This window comes from Mus caroli, chromosome 3 (genome assembly GCF_900094665.2).
Source record: "Mus caroli chromosome 3, CAROLI_EIJ_v1.1, whole genome shotgun sequence".
In the NCBI taxonomy this organism is placed as follows: domain Eukaryota; kingdom Metazoa; phylum Chordata; class Mammalia; order Rodentia; family Muridae; genus Mus; species Mus caroli.
The window spans coordinates 102,516,905-102,529,283 of record NC_034572.1 but is presented as its reverse complement, the minus strand read 5'-3'; the positions used below and the strand labels follow the sequence as shown (position 1 = coordinate 102,529,283).

Sequence of the window (12,379 nt, the reverse complement as noted above, 5' to 3'; positions counted from 1 at the left end):
GCTCTTACCCACTGAGCCATCTCTCCAGCCCCTAAGTGTGGATATTGTAGGCATATGCCATCACACTTAGCTTTAAACCTCCATCTTATCATTGCAATGTTGTAGGGCAGGAAGGCTAAGCAGATGTCTTGGGGGTGGGGGTGGGGGTGGGGTCTTTTAAATGATACTAATCCTGTCAGCTAGGGCCTTGCTCTCATGTCCTAAACACTAACCTACCTAAGGTCCCTACCTAAGGTCAGGAGCCCCTGCTTAAGGAATGGTGCAACCCATAGTGGGGTGGATCATCTCACCTCAATTAATCATCAAGAAAATCCTCCACAGGCAATCCTGATCTAGAGGACTCTTTAAGACTTTCTTCCTGCTGGGCATGATAGTGCATGCCTTTAATTCTTGCACCTAGGACAAATCTCTGAAAGTCTGAGGCCAGCCTGTTACACATAACAAGTTCTAGGCCAGCCAGGGCTACAAAGTGAGACCCTCTCTCAAAATAAGTGAGTGTGAGTGGATAAATAGATTTTCAGATAATTCTGCTGTGTTAGGTTGACAATTTAAAATGATGACAGATCTAAATCAAATATGGGTGAGACTCCAGGCACAGTGCATTGTGCAGCAAATGTTTTCCCAGCCTTGAGATTAACAAGTGTGTTCTACGTGTAATGGCTTGGAAGCGCTGCACCTGCAGTTCAGGTGAAAGACATCTGGCCCACTAAGCCTGTGAGCCCTGCCCCCACCCCCTGCCCCCATCCCAGTTTGAACCTGAAGAAGCCACCTTGATGATCTCTGAATGGTTTCTGGGCTCATTCTTCCTGGTCTTGAAGAACAGTACATATTAGCTGAATAACTCCAGCCCTAGCCTATCAAATCCAAGAAGTGTCAGCCCTCCTCCATCCCTTTCCACTTCTTCTCAAGCTCACATCTGTTAGTCTTCCTGCTGGTGGTTAGTTAAGTGTTGCATGTGCATATTAATCCCCTTCATCAGATGGCCTCTAGACCATTTCCTTCACGTTACAGTCACTGGAGTATGGATGGACTGAGTGAGGGTTTTCTGCTTAAGTTCTTAGTCCTTAAATTCTGCTTCACCTCTTAACAATTCTGTCTTAGGTCATTTCTCTCCCTTTGCAATGTGTGCTGTCAGGCACACTGTGTGCTGTCAGGAAGCTGAGCTCCGAGTTCAGCACCTTGCTTAGAAATGCATCAATGTATTTCCTGTTTCTTCCTCTTAGTGACTTCCATCTTCCATATTAACAACACAGGACATCAGGAACACAGCTCAGCCACAGCCTAAGACAGCTTTGCCTTTTCTCCACTGTCTGATAACACGCTTGTTCTGTCTGAGACCTCAGCATAGTGGCCTTTGCATCCACATTTCAACAGTGTCTGTCGTGAAATATAGAAGCATTCTAAGACGTAAGGTCTCCTTGTTTTCTTTCTGACTCCTTAAGAGAATCACCTACACAACTGTACTCACAGCAACCCAGGCTTTCCCAGCAAGCAGCTCACACGTGTTCAGCCTCAATCTGGTCTCTAGTGCTTTTAATGCTTTGACTCATTCCTCAGTGATTACTCTACAGATCCTGAAAGGAAAACTGTAAGGCTGGTGACTAATTCAAAAATAATTACGGTTTTGTAGTTTTCATTAATTGGAAATGTTTATGTAGTTGGTCTTTAGTTCTCACACATTATTTGCAAACTGCCTATGCACCTAAATTTATTTGTAATTTCAAATTCAATATTCATGGTGCTTTTGTGGCTATCTGCAGACATTTACAGGAAACAAAACAAAAACCAAAGAAACAAATGAAACCCATCCTGGTGGTTTGTAGCCAGCAGAAGTTACACCAGCTAATGTTTGGCCTGAGAACAGAGCTCAGTGTATAATAGTGCTTGCCTAGTGTAAGCCCCCCTGCCATCCTCCCCATAAAACCACCCAAACCAACAAGACTGCGCTCTGCCTGCAGTGCCCACTTTCACACTATGAACAAGCATCCTTTTCAGAGAGCCATGGTGTTACATTGTTGTACTTTTTGCTGGCAATCTGCTGTTGCTCTCCTGTGTCATACTGTGCTGACATACTGTTGTTTCTAAACACAAAGAAACTTAGATGTGCCTCAAGCAGGCAACATGTGCCTTGGTAAACTTCATTTGAATAAGAGTTGTGGTACTCTTGGCCATAAGTTTAACTCTAACAAAGGGACAACACATATTAATAAGATATTTTAAAACAGAAACACAGTGAGACAAGGTTATCTATTGATTGGTTGGAAATATTATGAACAGATTTGAAGGAAGCTCACCATGTATTTCCTGTAGGAGCAAGAACTCAGCACTCAGCTGGCTCAGCACCTGTTTTTGTTTGGTTTTGCTTTTTTTCTTCTTCTTAAAGACAGGGTCTCACTATGCAGCCCTGGCTGGCTGTAACCTGCTGTGCAGAGCATGTTTGGCTCAAACTCACAGAGACCTGCCTACCTCTGCCTGCAGAGAACTGGCATCAAAACTGTGTGCCACTATGTTCAGTGACTCACATTTCTGACAATTTTACAAAACACAACCATCACAGCTAATCTAAACCAATTACACTGAGATTTTCAGTTAAAATATCAGTCAATGTAGCTTATTAAAATGTGCCAGAAGGATAATGGATCTGAAACAGAAGCCAGGTAAAAAATGGCAGAATTTGAATTCATACTGTTAGCATTTTGTCCGTCCCATAGTTACCTGGCAATAGCCAGGTGTGCTTGACTCACTATAAAAGGAGCCGCTTGCCCCCTTCTCTGCTCTCTCTCTTGCTCTTGCCTTCTTGCACCAGCTCTATCCCCTTCCCCCTTCCCCCTCCCTCCCCCTTGCCCCTCCCCTCTCGATCCATGTGCTCATGGCAGGCCTATACTCCTCTCCTCCTCCTCCTCCTTCTTCTTCTTCTTCTTTCTCTCTCTCTCTCTCTCTCTCTCTCTCTCTCTCTCTCTCTCTGCTTTTCTCTGTCTCTACTACCCTCCTGACTCCCCTCCCCATGCCCTGAATAAACTCTATTCTATACTATACTGTCCTGTGGCTGGTCCCTCTGAGGGAAGGGATTCGTCAGCATGGGCCCACGGAGACATCCCCTTCCCCAATGCCTTACCACACATCCACCAAAACATATTCCTTCTCTCTTTATCTTTTTATAAACACAACACATACTAAACTTAATTCCCATTATTCTAATCTGTTTTCCCCTTGTCTGATGCAACTTTACGTTTTTATTTTTAATATTTTGTTATATTTTGTAGTTATTGGGTAAATGTATGTGTTCGTGGAACTCATAAAAATATACATGCAAAAATAGAATAACGCATAGGAAATAAAGCTACAGAACTATAAAATCAAGAAAATTTGAATATTTTGGACCTGTATTTGCTTTGCTTGATAAGTTTTGAGTATGTAAAATTGAAATTGTGTTAAAGGCAATATGCCATTATATAGTTCGATGAACTTTCTATATATGTATGTATACATATATGCCCATATGCGTGTTTGTTGCTTGTGAGAGTGTTCCACTATGTAGCCCAGGTTGGCATTGAACACATGATCCTTCTGCCTTTCCCTATCTGCTGTGGTAAAACTAAACTGAGCCTCTCATTTAAAGGCTAGCACAGAAAGCTGTTTCACTGTCAGCCACCCCCTCTTCCACCATGATACCTGTACCCTAAGAGGGGGCATGACACAGACGCCCCATTTAGAGCTCCGCTTGCCACAGTCTCTCATTCTTTACACTCTGACCAGTTATAGGTCTCTGTGTTCATTGCCATCTACTGCAAAAGGATTCATCCTTGATGAAGCCTGAGAGATGCACTACTTTATAGATTTAATATTAATAGTAAGTCATTAGAAATAGGCTAAATTCTATGTCCATTTAGCAAACTGGTGGTTTGAATATGCTTGGCCCAGGGAGTGGCACTATTAGGAGGTGTGGCCATGTTGGAGTAGGTGTGTCACTGTGGAGGTGGGCTTTGAGACCCTCCTCCTAGCTGCCTGAGGATGTCAGTCTTTTCCTGACTGCCTTTGGATCAAGATGTAAAACTCTTGGCTCCTCCTGAGCCATGTCTGCCTGGGTGCTGCCATGTTCCCACCTTAATAATAATGGACTGAACCTGTGAACCTGTAAGCCTACCTCTTATAAGTGCTGTCCCTTATAAGAGTTGGCTTGGGGGGCTGGAGAGATGGCTCAGCGGTTAAGAGCACTGACTGATTTTCCGAAGGTCCTGAGTTCAAATTCCAGCAACCACATGGTGGCTCACAACCATCCGTATTAAGATCTGATGCCCTCTTCTGGGGTGTCTGAAGATAGCTACACTGTACTTACATATAATAAATAAATAAATCTTTTTTAAAAAGTTAAAAAAAAAAGAGTTGGCTTGGGGGGGCTAAAGGAATGGCTCAGCGGTTACAAACACTGACTGTTCTTCTGAAGGTCCTAAGTTCAAATCCCAGCAGCCACATGGTGGCTCACAACTATCCATAATGAGATCTGACGCCCTCCTCTGGTGTGTTTGAAGACAGCTATAGTGTACTTACATATAATAATAAATAAACCTTAAAAAAAAAAAAAGAGTTGGCTTGGTCATGGTGTCTCTTCACAGCAATGGAAACCCTAACTAAGACACACAGACTAATAGTAGCAGTTTCTCCCCAGGGCCTATAATCTATCTTGGCACAAGTTCTTGGCCCCAGTAACAGTGCAGGATTGGTGTGGGTTCTATCTTTAAGAGTGGGCTTCAAATTAAATTAAAACCTTCTTGGATAATCCTATGACATTACTCCCTCTATTGCATGAATGGCCATATCTTTCAAAGCTGGTGGTCATTATTGTAGCATGCAGGGGTCACACTATAAGACTGACAATTTTGTCCTCTAATAGAATGCATAGCACTTTCCAGCACTATAAAAGCTACCTCGTAGAGATGAAGCTTCCAGGTCAATACCAGCTTGATCTCTCACATAACAAGTATGTGGTACCCTTAGCATTGGGATCTTGCTGTAAAGTTTTGGAAGGTGGGATGGAGAGATGGCTCCGCGGCTAAGAACACTGACTGCTCTTCCAGAGGTCCTGAGTTCAATTCCCAGCAACCACATGGTGGCTCACAACCATCTATAGTGGGCATCTGATGATCTCTTCTGGTGTGTCTGAAGACAGCAACAGTGTACTCACATACATGAAATAAATTAAAAAATAAATAAGTTCTGGAAGGTAACCAAGAATAGTGGCAGCAGCCTATATAACTTTAGCCTATATAACTTTAGCCTATATAACTTTAGCCTATATAGCTTTAGGCCAAACCTTCTAGATGTCTTAGGGTGCTTTATGGTGGTAGTTTTTCAGATGGCTTTTTCAGAAGATTTTTAGTGTTAATTATCCCTCCTTTTCTTGTTTTTTGTTTGTTTGTTTGTTTGTTTTTGTTGTTTTTTGTTATTTGCTTTGTTTTGTTTTGTTTTGTTTTTTTGAGACAGGGTTTCTCTGTATAGCCCTGGCTGTCCTGGAACTCACTTTGTAGACCAGGCTGGCCTCTAACTCAGAAATCCGCCTGCCTCTGCCTCCTGAGTGCTGGGAATTAATGGCGTGCACCACGACACCGGCTTCATATCCCTCCTCGTATTCCCTCTTCCGCCTCCCATCCTATACCCCATTTCATCATTCCTGCTCCCACTTTCCCTTTCATATATCTGTGTCCAACCTTTACTCCCTTGGAACCCCATTGCCATGGTCCCTTACTAATGTCCTGACATCTGGGGATTCCAACAGAAACAAACATAGCTGAAGGTTCAGAGCTAACATGCAGCATTTGTCTTTCTGGGTCTAGGTTACCTCACTTGGAATAATAATTTTAAGCTCTAGTCACTTACCTTTACATTTAATAATTTCATTTTTTCCTATCAGGTGAACATTATCCGATTATGTAAATGTACCACACTTATTATCCATCTATCCATCCATCCATCCATCCATCCATCCATCCAGTGATGGGCATTTAGGCTGTTTCCATTTCCTGCCTATTGTGATCAGAGCAGCAATGAACGTGGAGGAGAATGTCAGTTGTACATATGCACTCGCAGCAGTTGTGACAACACGCATAAGGCTTGTGCAAGCTCAAGCCATCAGAAATCCTAGTGTAGAGGTGGTGGTGGTGAAGCCCCACACCTAGCTGAGGAGCTATTGGTAACGGATAGCTGCTGAAAGAGAGGAAGTTATTTTTCCTTAAGGGTAGGTCAAATAAGTTCCAGTTGATGCCACATATCCAGAACTAATAGGGCAAGGTGGTTTTGTTGTTGTTGTTTTGGGTTTTTTGTTGTTGTTGCTTTGTTTTTGGGTTTTCTTGTTTTGTGTTGTTTTAGTAAGGGCACAAGGTTGGGTGGGTATGGAATGGGGCATGGATCTGGAAGAAACTGGGGGAGGAGAATGAATATGATCAAAATAGTGTATGAAACTCTCAAAGAATTAACACAAATGTTTTAAAAGGCAGAGACTGGAGAGAGAATCTGATCTTATCACCTATGACAAGCCGTGCCTAGTCCTTCAGTAATTTCCTTCCTGGTACCCTTTCTCTATGGAGGCAGCAGAGACAATTTCCTGGTATTCTGGTGAGCCTTCATGCCTAACTCTACCCAGCAGGAGGCACACATTTACCTATCCTGTAATTTGCATTCCAAATGAAGCTTTCCTGAACAAAGGCAAATCAATAAACTATAGTCATCAAAGCTGTGAAAAACAGAAGAGTTGTTAGAGCAGACTCTGCCAGCTTTTATTACGGGATTGGGCAACTGAAACCTACTCAGGACCCACTGCGAGTAAACGGCCCCTCCCTTTTCCATTTCTGAAGCAACAGGTGCACTTTGGCTGGTGAGCTCAACAAAGTCATTTCAGGCCAGGGCAAGCCAGCTCAGCTGGAGAGCCAGCAGGGCGTATTTACAGTTTCCTCCTAAACTCCAGGACGGGAGACAGAATCCTATCTCAGTTCACAGCGAGGAGAGATAATGAATATTCAGAATGTCTGGTAAAGACTATGGCAGCAATATCACAGAGCCAAGAAGAAAAAGAGCCTTGTTAACAGGACACCATGCCGCAAACAAGCAGGGCAGCTCTCTAGTAAAGGGTGTGTTAGCAAAGCGGGTTTTCTCTCAAAAATCAGGTGAAAGGCTTGAGTCGGCCTGTGGTCAGTATTTAAACAGTGCCTATCACTCTAAGCACATTACTGAAAAGGAAAAGGATGGGGTTCATCGCCATGGGCAGACTCAGGAACTCATTAGCTCCAACTGCAGCCACTTGGGGCAAGATCTTTGTAGTAAACAAAGCAAACACAAACAAAAAATTATTAGGCATAAGAGAAAACTGGCTTGAAGCATTATGTATGGAAGACAAGCCAATACAGAAAGGGGGGAGCTTAATAAACAGCCTTCAAAACATAGAGTCATCAATAATCAGAGGTTTCCATTTGCTACTGAAGAATGAACTGGAAAGGAGCATCCCTGAGACAAGGTGCATCCTAGAACCATTAGTTTCAGTGAAAAACTGGCTACGTTTTAACTAGCTGTCCAAAAGAGTAACAATTAAATAAACTGTGTCAGTCTGACAAAAATGAGAATAGCTAGTGTACAAGACCCACTAGCAGCTACTGAGGGAACAAGAGCTTGTGCAGCCCCTTCTGCATTACAGAAGTGGAGGAATTTGGGGGCCATCGCTTTATACCATCCACCATGGAAGACTTCCCATTCACTTTGACAACTAGGGCAGCAATGCTGGTAGCTGCCTACTCTAGACCAAGCTCTCTCTGTCACTCCATGCCATGCATTGCAGAGTCCTCACCTCATGGTGACCCTGAGGTGAGCACTGCTATCATCCTCCTTTAAAACTAATAGAAAGTCTTTGTATTGTGTTTTATAAAGATAAAGAGAGAAGGAATATGTTTGGTGTAGGTGCGGTAAGGTGTGGGGGAAAAAGGGGTGCCTCTGCCGGCCCATGCTGAGGCATCTCTTCCCCCTGTATAGAATAGTTTATTCAGCACAGGAGAGGGGAGCTGAGAGACTAGTAGAGAAAGAGAAAGGCAGAGAATGAGAGCAGAGGAGTAGAGGCCGGCCATGAGCATGTGGTGGTGGTGATGGGGAATGGGGAGAGAGGGAGAAGGGAAGAGAGGACAGAGCTAGAGCAAGAGAGAGAGGAAGCGTGAGCAGCCCCTTTTATAGTGAGTCAGGCACACCTGGCTGTTGCCAGGTAACTGTGGGCGGAGCCTAGACAAAAAATGCTAACACTTAGGAGGCTGCATGACTTGTTTGTTGTAGTAAATATCAATATTAATTGGTGGTTTCTATTCCACCTTCTATCTTTCAGTTCCCAGATAAAAGACACAACACTTTTGTATTTACAATAAGCCTCAGACAGCACTAGAGCTGGGTAGATATCAACCCTCTATGTTATTATGACTACTTCCCTGCCAATAACCCCAAGATATGATATGATGGTTTGAATATGCTTGGCCCAGAGAGTGACACTATTTGGAGGTGTGGCCTTGTTGGAAATGTGTCACACTGTGGGTGTGGGCTTTAAGGCCTTCATCCTAGCTGCCCGAAAGTCAGTCTTCTCTTGGCAGCCTTCAGATGAAGATGTAGAACTCTCAGCTCTTTCTGCACCATGCCTTCCTGGATGCTGCCATGGTCCCACCTTGGTGATAATGGACTGAACCTCTGAACCTGTAAGCCAGCACCAAGTAAATGTTGTCCTTAGAAGACTTGCCTTGGTCATGGTGTCTGTTCACAGCAGTAAAACCCTAACTAAAATATATGAAGATTCACCTACCCCCTTGCCTCTTCTCCTCTCCCCACTCTCTCTCTCTCTCTCTCTCTCTCTCTCTCTCTCTCTCTCTCTCTCTCTCTTCCTTCTGTGGTCCTCTCCTCGACCCCATGCTGGGAACCAAAGCCCCGCCTACCTCTCTTCTGCCCAGCTCTAGGCTGTGAGCATCTTTATAGTTTTACAGGTTACACAGCATCACTTGGTTTTTGTGAGGATCTCCTCACCCCTAGGGGCAGCCAGAGCTCGGGGGGGGGGGGGGCCAGTATTTAGCATTGCAATACATAGCAAGAGACCAAACTCAACACTTGTTCAAGGTTACTCTGCAAATGACAGTGCAGAGAGTCAACCCCTGGCCTGCCTGCCAACTAAACCTTGGCAGCCCTTTGCTTTTCTATGTTGCTTCCCAAGACTATACAGCTGCATGGTAGATAGAGCACTGGAGGGGGAAATCAGGGAGAACTGTAAACAAACTAAGAAGGATTTCCAAATGCTTTGTAAGGTGATGATGACACTTCTGCTGGCAAAGACGGTGACACTGGGCAGGACTTCATTAGAGCAAGGATTCTGGTTTTTTTGTTTTTTCTTTCTTTTTTTTTTTTTGGTTCTTTGAGTCAGGGTTTCTCTGTGTAGCCCTGGCTGTACTGGAACTCTCTCTGTAGACCAGGCTGGCCTTGAACTCAGAAATCTGCCTGCCTCTGTCTCCCAAGTGCTGGGATTAAAGGCGTGCGCCACCACTGCCCGGCTTAGAGCAAGGATTCTTAAGTGCTAGAAACAGGTACTAAATTCAATCTACAAAGTTTTAAATATATCTTTTCCTCTCCAAACAGGAGACTAGCTTTGATTATTTAGCTGCTGTTCTAATTACATAAACAATGGCACCGTCTATGGGCCTTTTTAATACCCAGACTCTATAATATACTGACAATCCATAAGAAGCCAGGAAAACCACATTCTTGGTATAAAAACTCACAGAAGTCAAGGCATCCAGCCAGCCAGCCATTTGTTCACTCAACTAACATCTGCCTGCCTGCTCTGTATTAATAACTTGGCCAGCAGCTAGAGAATCTCCAGTAGTGCAGTGCCCAGCCTTCACGGGGCTTTGGCAATTCCAACATGTGACTGACTCCTTGGCCTACAGGAGTATTTGCTTATTTTAAGCCAGCATTGCTGTGCTGAATAGAGTGCTCTGGCTCTAGGCCCCTGGGCAGAGAAGTCAAAGATCACACCTGCTGGAGGAGGGAAGTGGGGTTGAAGCATTTCAGAGCCTCAGCATCAGTTCCCTGCACCTGGGCCAAGAGCAGCTGTAGAACAATCAAGTGAAGAACAGTTATGGCCCAGCAGGGCTCTCAGAGGCCTCTGGCTCCTGTGGTGTTTCTAGAATAGGCTGCTGGGATTTTGTGATTCATTTAGGTCCCTTGGGAAGAGATGGGACAGAAATACAGGATAAAGATGGTAATGACTTACTTTAGAGTGCTAGCAGCTCTGCATCCTGCTGAGGAACAGACTCTACTCTTCAAGTTGCAGAAGACACACATGTTCCCACCCTCATCACCTAGTGTGAACTGTAGTAACGAGGTAGACTGAAATAGGGTGATCTAAAAGGCCCTTCCTAGGCAGAAATGACCATGCACCATCATAAAAATAACCCATTTAGACTCCAAAACATTAAATAAAAGTTTGTTTGGAATTTTTTTTTAAAGCTATTCATAGCATATAGATGCAGAAAAACCACACTGCCTTTCTTTCTGTCAGTAAGAATCCATGAGATTCACATGGGTACACACGCCTGTCGCACCGGCCTTTACCTGGTGTTATCAACCTCCTCTCCTTCCAGCTAAGTCCCTTCTCATTTTTTCTTAAGGTTGCTACATTGTTATCCAAAAGTGGGCTGAGCACCTTAGTCTGCTGGAATTCTAAGATCAAAATTAACTGTTGAACTATTGTGACAGTTAAGGCAGAACCTTTGTCGTTCCTGCGTGGCCTAGTCAAATGTCCCTGGGATGTGTTATCTGTCTCACCTTCGATACAACTTGGACTGTCCAAAGCTCACAATTACCAGAGGCACTTGAAAAGTGGTCAGGACGAGAATAACCTGCAGGGGACAAAAGCATTCTGTTGATAAGAGATGAGAGACAGGGCAACCATAAGCTGATAGACAATGACGATAAGCTTCGTCTCAAAGACTGATGGTGACAGCTCCACTTTCTAGAAACCTGTAATGCAACATAGCTGAAGTCTAGGAAGGGCCAAGGAACATGGGTCTGTGAAGATCTGAAAGTTCCTGTCTCATCCCATCGCTTACACCTGAAGCAGTGAGTCGGAGATGCTCAAGTGCATATAATGAAGGAGCCATCTAATTTGTATCTATATAAGAAAAAAAAATCTCCTTTTTCTGCCCCCCAGAGGTTAGCATTCCACATATGTTTGGGCATCTTCTCCTTCAGGTTGCTAGTTCTCTGTGTAATTCATTTTTGTGAACAATTATTTTCTATGCAAAAATATACATGAGAAAAAAATCTAGATAAATTAGTACAGGCATCTAGAGTATCAAAAATCCACGTAATCCTAGCTAGGCATGGTGGTCCACACCTGTGATCCCAGCAGTAGGGGGCAGAGGTAGGAGGACCAGGAGGAGTTCAAGGCCAATTTAGCCATGCTGTATATTTAAAGCTAGCCAGGCTACTTAAGACTGTGTCTCTGGGGAAAAAAACAAAAGAAAACTTAGAGTTACCAAGATCTTGTCTAAGTGAATAGATTATAGGAATTAGGGCATATGTCAAAATTGAGAAAAACTAATACACACTTAAGAAAACTCCACCGGGAAGTTTAAAGGGTAATTATAAGAAACCGCTTTGTTTTGCTTACGTATGTACGTATGAACGGATAGACTTCATATGTCTGTCCATGTTCACGTGTGTGTGCAGATGTGCATGTGTAGCAGCAACAAGTCAGCGTGGTGTCTTCTTCCATTGCTCATCACATACTCGTTGAGATAGGGCTTCTCAGGAACCTGACAGTGCCTGACTGGACAGCATGACCTGCTTGCCTCTGCTTCACCCGCAGCAGAATTCCAAGCTTGTGCTACACACCCAGCTGCTTGTTTTTAATTTTACTTTAAATTACGTGTGTATGTGTGCCTGTGTGGGGGTATTTGGACACAGATAACTCAGAGGACAGAGACATTGGATCTCCTGGAGCTGGAGTCACAGGCGACTGAAAGCCTGCTGATGTGGGAGCAGGTCTTCTGCAAGATCACAAGTGTGTTTCTTACTGCAGAGCCATCTTTCCAACCCACGTGCGGGTCCGAACTCACCGGAGCATCTCCTCAGCCTGGAAAACTTGCTGTCAGGAGCCAGAGCTGTGCTTCCATAGGCTTCTGGAATTGTTACCATGTACCTCACACTAATGTAGGCATTAATGGGCTACCTAGCCATCATCTACCCGCCCCCCCCCCCCCCCCCGCACCCTGAGGCAGGATAACAGTGGTCTGAAGACTGCTTTCAACTGGTTCCCAGTTCTAAAGCAAAGCCAAAACAACTACAATTTCCTCAAAGTCTGACCTGAAAA

The 12,379-nt window shown here is 44.1% G+C and overlaps 1 protein-coding gene across 4 annotated transcripts in view; it reads right to left on the bottom strand.

Moving 5' to 3' along the window:
- Sort1 (sortilin 1) overlaps positions 1–12,379 on the bottom strand; it is a 77,841-nt gene that overhangs the window by 38,901 nt on the left and 26,561 nt on the right. For all 4 annotated transcript variants that reach the window (XM_021157736.2, XM_029475194.1, XM_029475195.1 and 1 more), the window contains exon 3: positions 10,831–10,904. In XM_021157736.2, coding sequence (XP_021013395.1) covers positions 10,831–10,904 — 74 coding nt within the window. The remainder of the gene's footprint in view (positions 1–10,830; positions 10,905–12,379) is intronic.